We start from the raw sequence: 22,381 nt of genomic DNA, 5'->3' as shown, positions 1-22,381 counted from the left end.
GAGGCCCATCTCACTCCACTTCGTGTGAAACCAAGCAAAATAATCTACATTTTGCTAATGTGTTATCCAGTCTATCAAACGGCACCAAGAAACCTAACAAAACCACCACAGAAAGTGTCTCAAAGATGATACTTTACCCCAAACACAAGGTCAGCTATTTCCATCATGCACTGTACTGGCAGGATTTTTTTCTTTTTATACTGTGCACACCCACCACATCGACCCACATTCTCATGTAAAGGCCAAAATTTATAGCTCTCTGCATATCTGACGGATCAATGATTAAGACATGTATATACACGAGTGTCACTGGCCTCAATAATATATATATATATCTATGTGGGTTAACAGACACGTCCCTACTCTGGCTATACAGTATTTCTATAATTGCTGATTATGTTGGTGACTTAACCCTTTGAGGGTCGACAGGCCCTCTCCGAAACTCGTTCTCAGGGTCGGCCAAATTTAAAAAAAAAAAAAAATATTTTCTCTTATGAAAAGATAGAGAATCTTTTCCCGATCATAAAGACACCAAAAGTTTGAAATTTGATAGAAAACTTACGGAATTATGCTCTCGCAAAGTTAGCGGTCTCGGTGATGTTTACGCATCGGTGATTTTGCCCACTTTGAGCCCCATTTTCGGCCAATTTCACTGTACTAGTCGACAAAAAACATAAATATATCGCTAGAACTCCATTTTTTCTATCGAATGGGTGCAAGAAGCCACCCATTTATGAAATTCAACTATCCAGTACAGTGGTCAGAATTTAGCAATTTTGCCAATTTCACACAAATTTCAAAAGATGCCAATTTCCGAATAGGGTCCAGAATAAACAAGAAAGACATTCCTGGCACTAAAATGACATTTCCTCTAGTCATTAGTCACGTCTCAAGGCCCCTCTTATATTCTTTTGCTTTCCACTTTGAATTTTTATTCTCACAAAAAATATAAGATTTACTGTTATGCAGACTACTGCATTAGTGTAAAAAATGGTATAAATATTATTGGTGCACTTGTGAAAGAATATTAGACTCACCAGTTGACGTGTATTGCACGCTTGGCACGATTTGTTTACTTTTGAAGTTTGGTAAAAATCGAATATTTCTGCTACTTTGAGCTCAATTTCAAGGCACCTTTCATTGTAAAACCAGTCAAAATCATCTCAATTTCTGTAATATGTCTTCCATTCTATAAAATGAGACCAAGAAAACTAGAATACAACAATAAATACCATACGAAAATACACTGCAAAGTCGCTGATTTATTCCAAAAAAATGGTCAAAGTTTTTTTTTTCTCATTATGCACTGTGTGCTGCAGGATTTTTTTTAGACTGTGCACAATGACCACATAGACCCATTCTTTCATATGAAGGCCTACCAGCTTTCCTGGCACTAAAATAATATTTTCTCTGTTCATTAGTCATGTCTCCAAGCCCCTCTTACATTTCCCTTCCTTTCCATTTTGAATTTTTATTCACACAAAAAATAGAAGATTTACTGTTATGCAGAGTACTGCATTATTATATAATTGCATAAATAATGTCAATCCACTTGCGACTGGGTATTAGACTGGCCAGTTGGACGCATATTGAACGGTGACGTCATTTGTTTACTTTTGAACATTGGCAAAAATCAAACATTTCCGCCGCTTTGACCTCAATTTCAAGGTACTTTTCATCATAAAATCAATTAAAATCATCTCTATTTCTGTAATATATCTCCTATTCTATCAAATGAGACCAAGAAAACGAAAATGCAACTATAAATACCATACAAAAATACACCTCAAAGACGGAGTTTTGCTCCAAAAACACGGTTTGAGTTTTTTCCCATTATGCACTGCGTGCTGCAGGATTTTTTTTATACTGCGCACACTGACCACGCAGACCCATTCTCTCATATGTAGGTCTACCAACTTTCTCCTGCTAGATCTGAAGCCACTAGAATTTTAGGATATTAATTCGTCACCAATACGTCACATACCCGTCACCTTAACCCTTTCACTGACAGTGAAAGGGTTAAGATAGGTAATGCGAGAACTGTATGTGCATTTTTTAGGTCTGGCTATATTGCTCACTTAATATATGAGAGTGTAAACATATTATTGGACTTTTATTTGCAATTGGTAATGAAAAACGACTCTGATTCAATTTTCAGCAGTTTTCACTTTACATCAGTAGCCCAGAACCTAACCTGCTGCATAAGTGGGTTTTTTTATGGTACGTATGTGAAAAAGTTTCTATACATTTGGTACAATTTGGTAAAGAAATACAGTGGGGGTTCGTACAGCTCCCAACTCGAACAATTATGTAAGCATATTATTGCTTACATGGTAGGGGACATGAATGCTAAAGTAGGAGAAACTTTTAGAGAGGGTGTGGTAGGTAAGTTTGGGGTGCCAGGTGTAAATGATAATGGGAGCCCTTTGATTGAACTTTGTATAGAAAGGGGTTTAGTTATAGGTAATACATATTTTAAGAAAAAGAGGATAAATAAGTATACAAGATATGATGTAGGGCGAAATGACAGTAGTTTGTTGGATTATGTATTGGTAGATAAAAGACTGTTGAGTAGACTTCAGGATGTACATGTTTATAGAGGGGCCACAGATATATCAGATCACTTTCTAGTTGTAGCTACACTGAGAGTAAAAGGTAGATGGGATACAAGGAGAATAGAAGCATCAGAGAAGAGAGAGGTGAAGGTTTATAAACTAAAAGAGGAGGCAGTTAGGGTATGATATAAACAGCTATTGGAGGATAGATGGGCTAATGAGAGCATAGGCAATGGGGTCGAAGAGGTATGGGGTAGGTTTAAAAATGTAGTGTTAGAGTGTTCAGCAGAAGTTTGTGGTTACAGGAAAGTGGGTGCGGGAGGGAAGAGGAGCGATTGGTGGAATGATGATGTAAAGAGAGTAGTAAGGGAGAAAAAGTTAGCATATGAGAAGTTTTTACAAACTAGAAGTGATGCAAGGAGGGAAGAGTATATGGAGAAAAAGAGAGAGGTTAAGAGAGTGGTGAAGCAATGTAAAAAGAGAGCAAATGAGAGAGTGGGTGAGATGTTATCAACAAATTTTGTTGAAAATAAGAAAAAGTTTTGGAGTGAGATTAACAAGTTAAGAAAGCCTAGAGAACAAATGGATTTGCCAGTTAAAAATAGGAGAGGAGAGTTATTAAATGGAGAGTTAGAGGTATTGGGAAGATGGAGGGAATATTTTGAGGAATTGTTAAATGTTGATGAAGATAGGGAAGCTGTGATTTCGTGTATAGGACAAGGAGGAATAACATCTTGTAGGAGTGAGGAAGAGCCAGTTGTGAGTGTGGGGGAAGTTCGTGAGGCAGTAGGTAAAATGAAAGGGGGTAAGGCAGCCGGGATTGATGGGATAAAGACAGAAATGTTAAAACCAGGTGGGGATATAGTTTTGGAGTGGTTGGTGCAATTATTTAATAAATGTATGGAAGAGGGTAAGGTACCTAGGGATTGGCAGAGAGCATGCATAGTTCCTTTGTATAAAGGCAAAGGGTATAAAAGAGAGTGCAAAAATTATAGGGGGATAAGTCTGCTGAGTATACCTGGTAAAGTGTATGGTAGAGTTATTATTGAAAGAATTAAGAGTAAGACGGAGAATAGGATAGCAGATGAACAAGGAGGCTTTAAGAAAGGTAGGGGGTGTATGGACCAGGTGTTTCCAGTGAAACATATAAGTGAACAGTATTTAGATAAGGCTAAAGAGGTCTTTGTGGCATTTATGGATTTGGAAAAGGCGTATGACAGGGTGGATAGGGAGGCAATGTAGCAGATGTTGCAAGTGTATGGTGTAGGAGGTAGGTTACTGAAAGCAGTGAAGAGTTTTTACGAGGATAGTGAGGCTCAAGTTAGAGTATGTAGGAAAGAGGGAAATTATTTCCCAGTAAAAGTAGGCCTTAGACAAGGATGTGTGATGTCACCGTGGATGTTTAATATATTTATAGATGGGGTTGTAAGAGAAGTAAATGCGAGGGTCTTGGCAAGAGGCGTGGAGTTAAAAGATAAAGAATCACACACAAAGTGGGAGTTGTCACAGCTGCTCTTTGCTGATGACACTGTGCTCTTGGGAGATTCTGAAGAGAAGTTGCAGAGATTGGTGGATGAATTTGGTAGGGTGTGCAAAAGAAGAAAATTAAAGGTGAATACAGGAAAGAGTAAGGTTATGAGGATAACAAAAAGATTAGGTGATGAAAGATTGAATATCAGATTGGAGGGAGAGAGTATGGAGGAGGTAAATGTATTCAGATATTTGGGAGTGGACGTGTCAGCGGATGGGTCTATGAAAGATGAGGTGAATCATAGAATTGATGAGGGGAAAAGAGTGAGTGGTGCACTTAGGAGTCTGTGGAGACAAAGAACTTTGTCCTTGGAGGCAAAGAGGGGAATGTATGAGAGTATAGTTTTACCAACGCTCTTATATGGGTGTGAAGCATGGGTGATGAATGTTGCAGCGAGGAGAAGGCTGGAGGCAGTGGAGATGTCATGTCTGAGGGCAATGTGTGGTGTGAATATAATGCAGAGAATTCGTAGTTTGGAAGTTAGGAGGAGGTGCGGGATTACCAAAACTGTTGTCCAGAGGGCTGAGGAAGGGTTGTTGAGGTGGTTCGGACATGTAGAGAGAATGGAGCGAAACAGAATGACTTCAAGAGTGTATCAGTCTGTAGTGGAAGGAAGGCGGAGTAGGGGTCGGCCTAGGAAAGGTTGGAGAGAGGGGGTAAAGGAGGTTTTATGTGCGAGGGGCTTGGACTTCCAGCAGGCATGCGTAAGCGTGTTTGATAGGAGTGAATGGAGACAAATGGTTTTTAATACTTGACGTGCTGTTGGAGTGTGAGCAAAGTAACATTTATGAAGGGGTTCAGGGAAACTGGCAGGCCGGACTTGAGTCCTGGAGATGGGAAGTACAGTGCCTGCACTCTGAAGGAGGGGTGTTAATGTTGCAGTTTAAAAACTGTAGTGTAAAGCACCCTTCTGGCAAGACAGTGATGGAGTGAATGATGGTGAAAGTTTTTCTTTTTCGGGCCACCCTGCCTTGGTGGGAATCGGCCAGTGTGATAATAAAATGATAATTATTGCAAGTGTTTTTGCAAGTGTATTTTTTGGGTATGAAACGGACTAATCTAATTTACATTATTCCTTATGGGAACAAATTTGTTTGGTAATGGCACTCAAACAGCCTTCTGGAATGAATTATGGCTGAAACTCTGGGTACCACTGTATGCTCATTTTTACACAAAAAATTGTAGGTATGTTGATGCCAAGTGATGGTGGTGGTCTACTTGAAGGGTGTCCAGGGGTCAACACCCCCATGGCCTAGTCCATGTCTAGGCTTTCCAATGGATCACAACATGATTAACAAGGCTGTTACTGCTAGCTGCATGCAATCCAACATACGAACCACAGCCTGGTGCTCTGGTACTGATTTTAAGAATCTATCCAGTTCACTCTCAAGAGGCAGTTAGGTGTCTACTGGTAATCCCTCTTTGTATGATGGGAACCTGATTGGGTCCCCTGACACTAATTTTTTTTTCTCTTAGTATACTCATGGAACTCCTGCAGTTCATTATGGGTATGTTGAACTGTCTACCAAACTTGTTTTGCCTTTGAAAGAAGAGATTTCAGTACATATTTTGCACCAGTCCTAGGGATTTTCAAGATGTAAATTATGTACCTTTCTCGCCTGCATTCCAAAAGGTACAGGTCAAGGTGATGGTGGTGAAGGGAGGTGATGGGAGTGGGGGGTGGAGGTGATGGTGGTGGAAGGTGATGGTGGTGGAAGGTGATGATAGTGGTGGAGGGAGGCGATGGTGGTGGAGGGAGGTGATGGTGGTGGAGGGAGGTGATGGTGGTAGAGGCCGGTGATGGTGCAGGTAGATGATGACAGTAGAGGTAAGTGATAGTTGTGTAGACTGATGGAGGTAGATAACAGTGGTAGATGGTGATGGAGGTATATGGTGAGGGTGGAGGTGGATGATGATGATGATGATGGTGGTGGTGGTGGTGGTGGATGGTGGTGGTGGTGGATGATGGTGGTGGTGGATGATGGTGGTGGTGGATGATGGTGGTGGTGGATGATGGTGATGGTGGATGATGATGGGTGGTGGTGGTTGATGATGATGGTGGTGGTGGTGGTGGTGGTGGTTGATGACAGTAGTGGCAGGTGATGGTGGTTAGGCAATACTGCCTGTCATATATATGTGCAGGTATTTTACAGAACCACATCAGCTCCCTTCACACACACACTAGCATATCAACAAGCAACAGTAACCATTGATACATTTGACTAGGAAATGAGGCTTATATCTACCAATCAGGACACAATAATGGCATGTTTGTACAGGGCAACATCAACCCTCTCCACACATTTCCAGATCAACAACCGACAACTATTACTACAATGTAAGGCATGAAAAACTTATTATTTTTGACTAAATATCTGACAAAATTTAAAAGAACTCTCAAGATGTCAGGAATCTAAGCCTATTTTCCCAAATATTCTTCAATCCAAAGTGCTAAATCATGAAAAGTGCAAGTTATCAAAAACATAGCCCATGTGGCAATAGATTTTTCTAAACCATACCACGGGTGGGGTTAGAACCTGCGATCAGAGAGTCATAAAACTCCAGACCGATGCATTAGCCACTGGGCCAGCTAGCCACAGTAAGATTCGTCTAACTAGGTATATTTATACACCATAGGAAGGTTAGCATATGCACCAGTGTGACCACAAATTCAAGTTTTTACAGACGAAACTCCAACTAGTGTGGCCGTAACGAACTCTAGCTCAAGTCCCCTCAAAGCAGTCAACATGACTCAAGAAATCGTAATGACACGATTGCAATCATGTCATTACAATTTCGTGAGTCATGTTGACGACTTTGAGGGGGCTTGAACTAGAGTTTGTCATGGCCAAGCTAGCTGGAGATTAGTCTGTAAAAACTTGCATTTGTGGCCACAGTGGTGCCTATGCTAACCTTCCTATGGTGTAGAAATATACCTAGTTGGATGAATCTTATTGTGGCTAGCTGGCCCAGTGGCTAACGCGTCGGTCTGGAGTTTTATGACTCTCTGATCCTGGGTTCTAACCCATGGTATGATTTATTTGCAATCGTGTCATCACGATTTCATGAGTCGTAGATTTTTCTGTTGTATCTAAATTTTAAGACGGCTTCTAATTAAATTATTTACAAACAATAATCTGTAAACTACATAACAAAAGAGAATTCATGGAAAACGATTCAGTACATAAAAGATTTCCCGGTCAAAATGAAAATATAGAGGGAGTGATACAAAATAAAATGTTCTTAAGGGGCTATGTTACCAACAGACTGATACTACCATAAATATTTGCTCATGTTCATAATCTATATAAATAACTTGTCATTAGCAATGAAAACTATATAAACCTGTTTTCTGATAATGTAAAAATCCTAAATAAGATAAGTGATCAAAATGACCATTTTTCTACATGAAGACCTGCACAGATTAAATAACTGGAATGAGAAATGAATGATGGAATTAAGTTTACTGAGAAACCTTACTCAGATGTTTTGCCAGTGAAACAAACTTCAATCACTGACTGAAGAAACTTGGAATTGCGTCAGTTGTTTCCAGAAGCGGGAGAGAAAGTAAAAAACAGACCATTGGATAAAGAGAAGGACCTATCACTCACCATTCCCATAGGGCTGTAAATGAAAGGTCATATTATTGGAATCATGAGATGCACTTATTCGACTGGCCAACTCTAAAACAGCCTTTTAATTTTGGAAAATGAAGGAATGACATAGTGTCAGAACCAAAAGTAAGTCCTACTGAGAAAGAAGAAAAATTCTAGTTATAAAATGGATCCCAGAATTATAAAAAGATAAAAGGTTGAAGGCAGTGGATATGATATTTTGGGCTGATAAAAGGAAAAGAATATACATAACCACTTAAAAGATTATAAAATGATACAAAATTTTGAGAAAGCAGACTTCTTAACAACAACAGGCGAAAAAAAGTTAAAGCAATAAATTAGAATAAAAGATGTTACCAAAAAAAAAAAATGCTAGAAAATTCTTCATAAATGAATGGTAAAACAATGCAATGACTAATGTGAGAAGATAGTAAATACAGGTCTTCCATCACAAATCCGGCATCATTGGGACCTGTAGTGTGCCAGATTACTGAGTTTGCCGAATTACAGATGTCAGCATAGTTGCCGACCCCTGTGTTGTATAGCATATCAGTATCATCCATGTGCTTTAGATAGGAGATCCCTAGGCCTGTGACTGTTTGTGTGACGTCACGGGATGCGCATGTGTACGTTCGTACCTCTGCCACTCTCTCAGTCGGCGTTAGACATAGGCTAGGACAGGCTGAGGCTGGGCTCCATCTCCCATCATCACAGTCTGACAATATATCGTTACCATCCAACAAGTGTGTCTACCTTCAACCCTCGATATCTCCATTTAAGAACCCCTACGATACAGAGTGGTTAAGTTAGAATACACTTAATAAAATTAACCAACTTGACTTACACAGTTCACTGAACATCACCAAAAATCGAACATTTCCACTACTTTGAGCTCAATTTCAAGGTACTTTTCGTCATGAAAGTAATCAAAATCATGTCTATTTATGTAATATATCTTCCATTCTATCAAATTTCAATGAGATAGCCCAACCAACCGAGAAAAAAAAATATTTACCAAAAATCATATATGGTAAGCCCAAGCCAGGTACTGGAAATAAGTCACTTTGACTTTTTTGGGTTATCCTAGGTTCTCTATACATACACTGCTATGTATGATAATCTATGTAACTGTATTTGTGTATACCTGAATAAACTTATTTACTTCTAGTCTGTCAACTGAGTACAAGAAACTGCCCATTCACTTATTTCAACTACCCAATAAAGTGGTCAGAAATTGGCAATTTGGCCAATTTCACACAAATTTCAACAGATGCCAATTTCAAAATAGGACCCAGAATAAACAATGCAGACATTCCTGGCACTAAAATAACATTTTCTCTGTTCATTAGTCACAGCTACAGGCTCCTCTTATATTACTCTTGCATACCATTTGGATTTTTTATTCACAAAAAAAAAAAAAAAAGATTTACTGTTATGCAGACTACTGCATTATTGTAATAATTGTATAAATAATGTCAATCAATTCTTGACTCCGTACTGGAATTTAGACTGGCAGGCGGACAGGTATTGGATGGTGACGTCATTTGTTTACTCTTGAGCTTCGCTAAAGAATAGAAAATTTTCGCTACTGTGAGCGCAATTTCAAGGTACTTTTCGTCATGAAAGCAATCAAAATCATATCTATTTCTGTAATATATCTTTCATTCTATCAAATGAGACTGAAAAAATGAGAATATAACCATAACTACCATACAAAAATATACCGCTAAGCAGCCGCTAATGGCTAAGAAGTGAACTCTGCTATTTATGGTCTGATTTCTTTCATTTTTGGTGTACGTGAAGAAGTATCTTCTCATCATACATTGCCCAAGTTTGAATAAGATAACCCAACAAACAACTGAGAAAATAATAATAATATATTAATAATAATAACCATAATAATATCTTTATTTACTACACGTACATGTACAAGGTATACAGGCCTAACTGACATCAGTGACATACTACTGTATAGAAAGGCACTTGTTATGCTGAGTATTTCAAGAAAATTAGGTCAGTGTCTCAGGATAACACCCACACTAGTCGACTAACACCCAGGTACCCATTTACTGATGGGTAAACATAGACAACAGGTGTAAAGAAACACGCCTAATGTTTCTACTCTGGCTGGGAATCGAATATTTACCAAAAATCATATATGGCTAACCCAAGCCAGGTACTAAAAATAAGCCATGTTGACTTTTTTGGGGTTATCCTAGGTTCTCTACACATATGCTGCTATGTGTGATAATCTATAGAGAGAAAATAACTTTTTTGTTTCATGTTTATGGTGGAGTACGAGTGTATATCATAGTTAGCCCTGTCCTATACTCCGTTTTCTCTAATATAAGCCACCAAGACAAGGATAGGAGAATGGTATTTGTTTACCATATCCTCTTCATAACTCTGTCGAACTGCTCGGTGATATGCCAAATATTATTCATTCTGGAGTATTTAACATGTTTTATGTTATTTAAATTGTTTCTTATGTCATATTAGATCAATTGTGATAGGCAAATAAGCTGTAGTGTTGATATTAGCGTAATAATAAAGCATATTCTCCTGCTTCATGAGACTGAGCTCATGGCAACCGACAGTGGCTTCAAAGCCACCTTATCTTTAATGGATAATGTACTGTGTAGGTGCTTTACATAATGAGAAGCATTTCTTTTATTCATTTGAACCATGGCTAGGACTAAAAGTAAGCAGGTTAAAACAATAAATGGAGAAAAAGAAATTGGCATGACTTATGCAGCAAGTAGCGCCACCAAACAGTACCAGCAGGTTGGTGTGGCGACCCTGGAAATTTAAAATTATGCTAGCCAAAATTAGTGCCGAATAACTGAAGGAACCGAATAACTGATTGCCGGATTTGTGATGGCGGACCTGTACTACAACCCAACATGTTAAAAAAAAAAAAATATGGAAGAATCTTTAAATGGCCTTAGCCCTGCTCATGAAGCTCAGGTAATTAAACACACGTACACTTCTTAATATACTGTACATAAACGACCTACCCCTACCATAGAAAAACAAATATCATGTATCACTACTCATCAATGTGAAATTAATGAGGAAGATACCAAAAGGAAAGGGACAGTGACCCCCAAAATACCTTAAATATGCTGCTTATGAGACACTGAATTAACCCTTTCAGGGACCAAGGCCAAAATCTGAAGGGGTGCCCCAGTGTCCAAGAAATTTAAAAAAAAAAAAAAATTTCTTACAGACTTTTAGATAACATTTTTTCTGAAGGCAATAAAACAAAACAAAAAAAAATTCTGATCAGTACTTACCGAGGTACAGCGGCAGGAAGTTGACCCAAAATGACCGGGTGGCGGCAACATCAGTGACTTCCGCAAAGTCGCATTTTTTTTATTTTAAGTTTTTTTATACTTTTTTTTCTTTTCTAATTTTTTTCTTTTTCTAGTAACATTTGTGGCCTGTGAGACCAATATAATGTATACTGTATAAGTGTCCACTCATTGTATTCAACACAATAGCTGCACTAATTTGTTTATCATTTTATTGCTTAAAATCCTTGTTTACAAGTTTATTGTAAACAAAATGATGAAAATATTAGTGTGGTTATTGTGTTGAATACAACAGTACCATATAGTACAATGGTGCCATGGGGTGCAATGGTACCATATAGTACAATATGGTACAATGGCACATGATACAATGGTACCATATGGTAGAATATAGCACAATGGCACCATTTGGTACAATGGTACCATATGATACAATGGTGCCATATGGTACAATGGTACCATATGGTACATTGTACCATACAGTACAATGATACCATATGGTTCATTGTACGATATGGTACTATAGGGCACTGTTGTATTCAACACAATAAACACAGTTGTGTACGAAAGGTATATAATACCGACAAGATGAGAGTAAGACACATGTGCAACATCTGGGTATCTTTATTGTAGACGTTTCGCCATCCAGTGGCTTTATCAATACAAATTCCAGGACATAACTTGAAGACAGTAGAACTATGTACAGAAGATGAGGTAATCAGTCCCTCAACCTAGGAGTAGGTGCGAACAGCACCATAGTCGTGGAGATTCTGAAGCAGAAGAAAGAATCCTGGCGCTTATATAGTAACGTCAGGTGAAGCAGACGAGGGCAAATTCACTGGTGGGCGGGACTCCCCAGTGGAAGTAGGTCCTTCCCAAAGAGATGGGTTAGTTGTAGTAGTAGTTGTAGTTGTGAAGGTTATGTACATGTCCTCAGAATTAAGATTCCATGATGTTGCAGTGTCTGACAAGTTGTGTACGAAAGGTATATAATACCGACAAGATGAGAGTAAGACACATGTGCAACATCTGGGTATCTTTATTGTAGACGTTTCGCCATCCAGTGGCTTTATCAATACAAATTCCAGGACATAACTTGAAGACAGTAGAACTATGTACAGAAGATGAGGTAATCAGTCCTTCCCATCTCTTTGGGAAGGACCTACTTCCACTGGGGAGTCCCGCCCACCAGTGAATTTGCCCTCGTCTGCTTCACCTGACGTTACTATATAAGCGCCAGGATTCTTTCTTCTGCTTCAGAATCTCCACGACTATGGTGCTGTTCGCACCTACTCCTAGGTTGAGGGACTGATTACCTCATCTTCTGTACATAGTTCTACTGTCTTCAAGTTATGTCCTGGAATTTGTATTGATAAAGCCACTGGATGGCGAAACGTCTACAATAAAGATACCCAGATGTTGCACATGTGTCTTACTCTCACAATAAACACACTTATATTTTCATCATTATTTTGTTTACAATAATTGTTTACAACAAAAATATGCAAAAATGTTGCATATTAGTAATGTTCTATTATATATTTACAAATGTACAGCCACTTGACATGTTCCTTGAGGTGGATGACGAAGCGCTTTGTCTTGGAAACTGCTAGTCAGTAGCTAGCTTGCATCGTCACTCAGTCTTCGCTGGTGTCTCGTGCCACCAACACCTCCTACTGACCATATGGTACATGGTATCATATGTTACAGGGTACCATATGGTACATTGTACTATATGGTATAGGGTACCATGTAGTACAGGAAAACACATGGTGCAGGGTACCTTAACCATATGGTATAAGGTACCATGCCTTACAGGAAAACATACAGCACAGGGTACCATATGGTACAGGGTACCATACAATACAGGACACCATATGGTACAGATACAAGGATCCCTATGGAAATAAGTCACCCTGACTTTTTTGGGTTATCCTAGGATTTTATACATATGCTGCTATGTATAATAATCCATGTAATTGTATTTCTGTACACCTGAATAAACTTACTCAAGCGCACGTGGCATCATAAGTTTATTTAGGTATACACAAATAAAGTTACACAGAATATCATACTTAGCAGCACCAGGAGGCCTGGTCACAGACCGGGCCGCGGGGGCGTTGACCCCCGGAACTCTCTCCAGGTAATATGTTTGGAGAACCTAGGATAACCCAAAAAAGTCAGACTTATTTCCATTAGGGTCCCTGTACCCTGTACTATATGGTACAATGTACCATATGGCATAATGTACCATATGGTATAATGTACCATATGGTATAATGTACCATATGGTATAATGTACCATATGGTACAATGTACCATATGGCACATTGTACCATATACCATTGTATGACATGGCACCAATGTACCATATGGTACAATGGTACCATATGGTTCAAAACCATAGAATTCCTCTTCAGCTCCACTTCCATCAGTCTTAGAACTGTAAGTAGTGAAGAGGAGAATCAAAATTCGCCCGGAGAGTGAGTGGGGGGGGGGTGAGAGCTTCCTTGCCGCCAGGCACAATGAACAAAGCTACTTTGGTGTTCCCACAATGCCATGTGGGCATCCAGATTTTTTCTATAGTGTGCACACTGACCACCCAGACCCATTCTCTCAGATGTAGGCCTACCAGCCTTCTCGCGCTAAATTTGACACTGCTAGAATTTTGGCGTAGATCTATAGTTTGGACCCTCAACATAAAGCTGTAGATCTACAGCACAGACCCTGAAAGGGTTAAGATCATTAACTTAATTAAATCCTGAAAAGTGCAAATTAATAATAAGAGGAGGAGGAGGAGGAGGGAGTAAGAAGACTGAACACAGTATGCAACCAGGAAGGCGTGATGTACAGACAATATCAGCCATGTGATTTCAGCAGCTCATGTAAGCTAATTTATTCTAAGATTGCTTTCAGGAATCTTAAAGTCTTTTAAGCCATTATATACATTATATACAGTTGGATTATGCAATGTCAGCATGGAGTTTGCATCTGATCATGTAGTGTAAAGAAGCAAAAATTATCCAAAGACTTGCAGTAATAGTGAGGGAACTGAAGGACATGAACTATGAGGAGAGACCTTAGGAACTTATTAAGCATTGGAAGAGGGGAAGATCAGGGTGCATATAACCATGACATACAAAATACTCAGGAAATAGAAAATATGGGTAAAGACAAGCCATTTAAGAAAAAGTAGTAGTAGCAGTAGTAGTCAGGAAACACCAATAAAGATGTAAACAAGGCACAGAGATGTGAGGAAGCACATCATCCTGAAACCAATCAAAAACATCTTTTTTTTTTTAATCACGGGGTGGCAAGTAATTAGAAATACAAAAAGTAAAAGTCTAACACCATACATGTTTTCAATATTTAGTATGATTCGGCCCATAAGTAAAAAAATCAGTAATGCCAGTCAATAGTAATTAAGTGACAGGCCCAGAAGCTGTCTTGACCTCTACAAACATAACCAGGGAAGAACACACAAGCACAAGTCATAATTCTATTTAGCAAGTGCATTGGGAAAGAGAACTGGATGTTAAGACAAAAGATAACAATGACAATAGAATAAAATATTTACAAACAAAAGGAATACCAATAATAAGCATTAACCTTTTCACTGTCCAGACCTCCGATCTGAAACTTGTCCACAATGTCCAAAAATTAAAAAAAAAAAAAAAAAGTTTGTTATTTTTTCTTAAGAAATGGTAGAGAATCTTTTTCTGAAGTTAATAAAACAAAAAGTGTATAATTTGACGAAAAATTTACAAAACTACGCTTTTGTGAATTTTGTTACTTTAGTGACATTTACATACTCGCCATTTTGCCAAGTTGATCGAATTCTTTGATATTTTGCTAGTATGACTTTCACTTTATCGACTGATCACAAGAAATTGCCCAATCAACTATTTCAACTACCCAATAAAGTGATCAGAAATTGGTAATTTGGTCAATTTCACACAAATTTCAAAATTTTCCACTTTCAAAATAGGGTTTAGAATAAACAATGCAGGCATTCCTGGACTTAAAATAATATATTTCCTCTGTTCATTAGTTACATTCCCTGGCTTTACACATGAATTCCACTTATACTTTTTATTCACACAAAAAATAAAAGATTTACTGTTATATGATACAGTGGACCCCAGTATTCGACAGCATCGGTATCCGATAAATCCGGTATTCGATGCATTTTAACGCAAAAATTTCGCCTCGGTATCCGATCAAAAACCCGGTATTCGATGCGATTCGTACGAGACGTGTCCACATGTGGCCTGAACTGCCCTGTGTGTGCCAGTGTTTACAAGCCAGGCAGTGTGCGCGCATCTAAGGATATATTCGATATATTCCATATCATCACTGTTTCTGGTGCTTGTTTCTGCAAAATAAGTCACCAAGGGCCCCAAGAAAGCTTCTAGTGCCAACCCTGTGGTAAACAGGGTGAGAATTAGTATGGAAATTAAGAAAGATTTTGAAGGGTTTGGGGCTAACCCTGAGAAGCCTATGCCAGTTGTGGAATCCATTGTGCCTACTTCAAAAATTAAGGAAATGTGCGCAAAGTGGGTTGAACTGCAAACCTTTATGGATGAAAATCACCCTACCACAGCTATTGCAAGCCGTGCTGGTGACTATTACAATGACAATGTCGTGGCCCATTTTAGACAAAACTTAAAGGAACGGGAGGTACAGAGCTCTATGGACAGATTTGTTGTGCGACAGAGGTCCAGTGACTCTCAAGCTGGTCCTAGTGGCATTAAAAGAAGAAGGGAAGTAACCCCAGAAAAGGACTTGCTACCTCAAGTCCTAATGGAAGGGGATTCCCCTTCTAAACAATAACAACTTCGACACTCTCCCCTCCTCCCATCCCATCAATCATCACCAGATCTTCATTAAAGGTAAGTGTCAATTATTCTATTGTTATTATTCTATTGTTATTGTAATTATTCTATTGCATTAAACTTAATATTTCATGTGGTAAATTTTTTTTTTTCATACTTTTGGGTGTTTTGCACGGATTAATTTGATTTCCATTATTTCTTATGAGGAAAATTGATTCGCTTTTCGATATTTTCGGTATTCGATGAGCTCTCAGGAACGGATTAATATCGAATACCGGGGGTCCACTGTACTGTAATAAGTATGTAAATAACATCAGCGCATTCGTGAATGCATATTAGATCCACCAGTAGACGTGCACTGGAGGCATGACGTGATTTGTTTACTCTTGAACACCAGTAAAAATCGAACATTTCCCCTACCTTGAGCTCATTTCAAGCTATTTTCAATCCTGAAACCAATCTTCCATTCTATCAAATGAGACAAGAAATTGAGAATACAACCATAAAAACCATACAAAAATACACTGCAAAGTTGTTGTTTTAAACCTAAAACACGGTCGCAGTTTCTTCCCATTATGCACTACTTGCTGCAGGTTTTTTTTTTTTATATGGTGCAAACTTATCACATAGACCCATTCTCTTATATCTAGGCCCAAATTTATCACTCACAGTTTATCTGAGTGAGCTGAGCTCATGGTGTAGTACTACGGCACTGACAGAGACCTCAAAGCCATAGCAGTACGGCGCAGTCAGTGAAAGGGTTAAAGGAAACAATGACAAAAAGTGGGCACAAAAAAGCAACAGAAAACTGGGAAATATACAGAGAGCAGTGCAAGGATAAAAAAGAAGTCTGAAAATTATTTAGAACCAGAGGGCAAAACAGAATTCACAGCCATATATGATGGTAGTATGATATTATAAGAGGATTTACTACATCTGTACAGTATACATGAATAAGTATATATGAATAAGAAATCACATACAGAAGAGCTACAACATATTAAGTTGCATTCAAGGTTTTTTAAAGCAACAAATGAGATGTTTGTACAGAAAACAACAGTACAAAAATCATGTTTCACACTTGTTCGTACCATGGCTCGGTGATTGTAAAACTTTAATTTGTTAAAGTGTCCCATTTGTAAGTGTGAATGTGTGCAACTTAACTTTTTAAACTGGGAACTTCCTCTACATTGTACATAAATAAACTGTAAATAGCATTAAGTTTGTACAAATGCCATACACACATTTTCTGTTTACTTCAAGTATAATTAAATTATAATAGCCTTTATGTTTATATACACCAAAATTATGCGAATGAGAATTACAGCACAAAAGATTAAGGTAAAATGCAATTTTATGTTCATATACGACTGCTAATTATCAATTACAATATTTGTCAACTACGACTAACCTAGCAAATAAGTATATTTACCATACTTTCCTATCAAACAGGATAATTATGTACTTGATTCTGAGACAAAGAATATCTACCTAGCACCAGTTATTTAGCATATCATACCGCCCTTAATTTAGGTACAGGACGTTTTACGAAATATTCGTTGATAAATTTTATACCTATGAATCAAAATATTTAACAAAGGCATATTTATTATTATTAACATAAAAAAATGCTCCTACAATGAAACCCGACACTTATACATAATTAGAAAGTTTCAGGTACTGCTTTGATGAGTAATCATATGACTTTTCAAGTTCCCTTTCTGAGAACAGCGATAAGAACACAGAGTACAACCATAAGGTTTCTCTCCAGTATGAGTATAAACATGCTCTTTCATCCTTTCCTTCTGAGAAGCACGATAATTGCAATAAGGACAAGAATATGGCTTCTCTCCAGTGTGAATAAGGACATGCCTTTTCAAATTTTCTTTAGTTGTTGCACGATATGAACAATGTGGACACGAATAGGGCTTCTCTCCAGTGTGAGTGTGCATATGTCTCAGTAGGTGAGTATAGTTAGTTGTAGTGTAGACGCAGTAGTTACAGTGATGAGTCTTGACGGTGGAGGTGAGGTTCTTCTTAGCACCAGCAGCTCCTCTCCCACCCGTCCTCACACAGTCACTGTTCAGCCCCACCTGTTGGTTATGTCCAGCTTACTCATGGTCGTCAAATCTTCGTGACCAAAATATTAATATACACCAATATACTAAATCTTTATTTGACAATAATTCGGAATCAATTACTATGTCAGGTTAAAAAATTTGGTAAGAAAATTAACTGGTAGTAATGAAAGAAATTTAATTCAAGGAAGGTAGAAAATATAATTTCTATACAGATTACTGCATATAATTTCCATACAAGTTGCTTGTGTATGAATGAAAGTGTAATTGTATTTATATAAATAAATATGTATTATATAAATTTAAGGTATGAGCCCTGACTATAAAGTACAGTGGACCCCCGGTTAACGAACTTTTTTCATTCCAGTAGTATGTTCAGGTGCCAGTACTGACTGAATTTTTTCCCATAAGGAATATTGTGAAGTAGATTAGTCCATTTCAGACCCCCAAACATACACGTACAAACGCACTTACATAAATACACTTACATAATTGGTCGAATTTGGAGGTGATCGTTAAGCGGGGGTCCACTGTATATGAATATAACCTGGGCTCAGCAAATTCCAACAAATTATAACTGAATGTGTTAAGAAAAAATCACAAAAATCCAGTACTCAAGCACTCAAAATTTCCTGTTTTCTGACAAAATACAGAAAAAAAAAAGAGAGGAATTCTGTACTTTATATAGACAACAGTTTTAGCCCAGTTGACTGTAAGTGCAGTACTTGAGTGCAGGCACTATATAAGCTAGAATGCTCTGGTGCCACGATTATTTTTTCATGGGGAAGCACAAAACCCATAAGGATCATACAGTGTCTAGAAGAATGGGAAGCAAACAGATCTGATCCTAAGGTAGGGTGACTAATTACTTGAAACAAAGAGTTCTTCAGCATCAAGACAGTCTCACTGAATGGACATAATATTCTCAATATTTAACCCTTAAACTGTCCAAATGTAGATCTACGTTCATGTGTGTATCACTCCAAACGTAGATCAATGTTTTATTTTTCATTCCTTCAAAACTGTGAGCAGTATTAAAAAAATCTGGGACCACTTAGTACCTTGTGGGAGCACCAGTTCAACTGAGTGCCAGCTAGAGCAGTGTGGCAAACACCAGGAATTCACTGATGCCATGTCTCATTAACACTCCCCTTTTAACCCTTTGGGGGTTTCGGACGTACTAGTACGTCTTACGACCCAGGGTTTTTGACGTACTAGTACGCCTAAATTCTAGTGCCCTCAAATCTAGTGAGAGAAAGCTGGTAGGCCTACATATGAAAGAATGGGTCTATGTGGTCACTGTGCGCAGTATAAAAAAAATCCTGCAGCACACAGTGCTTAATGAGAAAAAAAAAACCATGTTTTTGGATTAAAACAGCAAATTTGCACTGTATTTTCATATGGTATTTATTGTTGTATTCTAGTTTTCTTGGTCTCATTTTATAGAATGGAAAATATTACAGAAATTGAGATGATTTTGACTGGTTTTACAATGAAAAGTACCTTGAAATTGAGCTCAAAGTAGCAGAAATGTTTGATCTTTACCAAAGTTCAAAAGTAAACAAATCATGCCAAGCGTCCAATACACATCAACTGGCGAGTCTAATATTCTTTCAAAAGTGCGCTGATATTATTTATACCATTTCTACACTAATGCAGTAGTCTGCATAACAGTAAATCTTATTTTTTTTGTGAGAATAAAAATTCAAAGTGGAAATCAAAAGAAATATAAGAGGGGCCTGGGGATGTGACTAACGAACAGAGAACTTGCTATTTTAGTGCCAGGAATGTCTTTCTTGTTTATTCTAGACCTTATTTGGAAATTGGTATCTTTTGAAATTTGTGTGAAATTGGCAAAATTGCTAAATTCTGACCACTTCATTGGATAGTTGAAATCGGTAAATGGGCTATTTCTTGTACTCATTCAATAGAAAAAATGGAGCTCTAGTAAAATAGTTATGATTTTTGTCAACTAGTACACTGGAATTGGCCGAAAATAGGGCTCAAAGTGGGCAAAATAGCTGATGCATAAACATCGTCGAGACCGCTAACTTCACGAGAGCATAATTTCGTAAGTTTTCCATCAAATTTCATACTTTTGGTGTCATTATGATCGGGAAAAGATTCTCTGTCTTTTCATAAGATTTTTTTTTTTTTTTTTTTTTTTGAAATTTGGCCGACCCTGAGAACAAGTCTCTGAGAGGACCTGTCGACCCCCAAAGGGTTAAGAGGAAAGTAAAAATGGGTTAGATAAATACATGAGTGGGTGTGGGTGGGTGTGAGTTGGACCTGATTAGCTTGTGCTACTAGGTCTGATGCCGTGCTCCTTCCTTCAGTGGATGTAACCTGACTAGGTGGGTCATTGGTCTAAGACAGGGGGTGACATGGACCTGCCTTACATGGGCAAGTAGGCCTGCTGCAGTGTTCCTTTTTTTCTTATGTTTTTATGCATTCGGCAGGCGGGCTGGCTGGCTTTGGCTGTCTCTGGCTCTCTGTCTATATCTCTGTTTACCTGTCTATATCTTTGTATCTCTCACAAGTACAAATAAGTACAGTTATTATTCATAGTGCAAATTACCTAGGATAATCCAAAAATTCCAGAGACAAGCAGACAGAATGATAGACACACACAGGCAGACAGAAAGACAGATAAGCAGAGCTAGAGAGACAGACAGACAGACAGAGATGTTTGTGTGTAACAGTGAAAACAAACAAAGCCAGGGTTCCCTGGAGCAGTGCCCATTTATCAAGTATCACTGGACTGTCAGCAGTTTACTGACACTTGTCGGAACACCATTCTTCAAGGAGATTCATACATACTCCAAGTACACACAGGCAGACAGAAAGACAGATAAGCAGAGCTAGACAGACAAACAGATAGATAGACAGACAGACAGATATGTTTGTATGTAACAGTGAAAACAAATAAAGGAGGGTTCCCTGAGTGCACATTCATGAAGTGTCACTGCCTGTCAGCAGTTTACTGACACTTGTCATAACATCATGCTTCAAGGAGTTTCATATATACTCCAGCATGTCTAAAACATTGCTGGGACCTATAAATACTTTGTATATATTTCTAGACAATAGTAAATGACTCAGGCAGGTGAAAATGTTCACCTGTCGGTGTGATTGTGACTATTTGAGTACTATTTCAGTGTCAGAACAAAGACTGGCTATGAAATCACAAGAGCTATTATAAACTGTAATTATCAGAACATAAAAAATATATAAATTAAAATAAAAACAAAAAAAAAAAAAGGTATATTGGCAACACTTCTGCAAGTGGCAGGAGTCGATGTTGCCGTCAGTTGAGCATCCAGCACCAACTTCACGGGCTTATATCTTGGTAAGTAGTGACCCTAAATTTCTTTTTTTTTTTATCTTATATGTAAAAAAATGCGCTCATTTAATTTTTTTTTTTTTCAAAATATTCAGAGCGCTACGCAGGTGAACATAGATCTACATTCGGACAGTTTAACCCTTAAACTCCAAACATAGATCTTTGTGCACGTAGCTCTCCAAACGTAGACCTTTTTTTTTTTTTTTTTACATAAGAAACAATGTAAAATTGAACGTACATCTACATTTGAAGCACTACATGTGTTAACGTAGATCTAAGTTTGGACAGTTTAAGGGTTAAGGGTTAACATGTAGTACTGGTGAAGGATTCTCAAAGATAACTTTCAATGCTTAATATTTGTTCAGTTTTATTTTATTTATGTAACACACTAGATTACAACTTAAAATTTGCTCAATACTATTATGGTTAAAATTTTCCCCACTTATTTGGTTTCTTGGGATAGTACTGATTTCATCACCGTTTCTGATTTAAAATAATGCTGCACACATTTTTATAAAATATTACCATTTTACAACTGCTCTGTATTATAAACTAGAAAAAAAACACTAAGCATGAGATTGTCAATATAAAGGCAAGCTTCACAGCTATTTCAAATAGTTTTGTGTCATTTGGTGGGTAGGAATTCTATTTCAAACATGGTTATAGTGCTTTAACCCTTAAACTGTCCAAACGTAGATCTACGTTGACGTGAGTAGCACTCCAAACGTAGATCTACGTTTTTTTTAACATACTTTCAAATGGAGAAAATAGAGGTTGGAGCGATACGCACGTGAACATAGATCTACGTTTGGACAGTTTAAGGGTTAATATTAAGAAACCAATTACCTTTAACAATACTCTCAATCCCATTGAGAAAACATCAATTTATAAAGATTTCCTTTCCATAAAAGATTTCACTACACACTTGTTTTGTCTGTTTATATCTCTGAATAGTATGGCCAAACCCATACATACCCATGCACCCACAACCAAACCCATACACACCCATGTATCCACAACCAAACCCATACACACCCATGTATCCACAACCAAACCCATACACCAACAACCAAACCCATACACATCCATGCACCTACAACCCAACCCATGC

At 37.9% G+C, this 22,381-nt stretch overlaps 1 protein-coding gene across 22 annotated transcripts in view; it reads right to left on the bottom strand.

Annotated features, from left to right (window-relative positions):
* The window catches only part of LOC128685742 (broad-complex core protein isoforms 1/2/3/4/5), a 505,734-nt gene that overhangs the window by 302,624 nt on the left and 180,729 nt on the right, over nucleotides 1-22,381 (bottom strand). Inside the window, exon 6 of one of the 22 annotated variants that reach the window (XM_053772346.2) lies at nucleotides 14,723-17,942. The exons of the other annotated variants lie outside the window; for them this stretch is intronic. Coding sequence (XP_053628321.1) covers nucleotides 17,523-17,942 — 420 coding nt within the window. The 3' untranslated portion in view covers nucleotides 14,723-17,522. Of the gene's footprint in view, nucleotides 1-14,722; nucleotides 17,943-22,381 lie in introns of those variants that run through there. 22 annotated transcript variants of the gene reach the window in all.

Source organism: Cherax quadricarinatus, chromosome 23 (assembly GCF_038502225.1).
Source record: "Cherax quadricarinatus isolate ZL_2023a chromosome 23, ASM3850222v1, whole genome shotgun sequence".
NCBI classification, from domain to species: domain Eukaryota; kingdom Metazoa; phylum Arthropoda; class Malacostraca; order Decapoda; family Parastacidae; genus Cherax; species Cherax quadricarinatus.
Note: the sequence above shows the minus strand (reverse complement) of the source record. Positions and strands in the feature narration are given on the sequence as shown.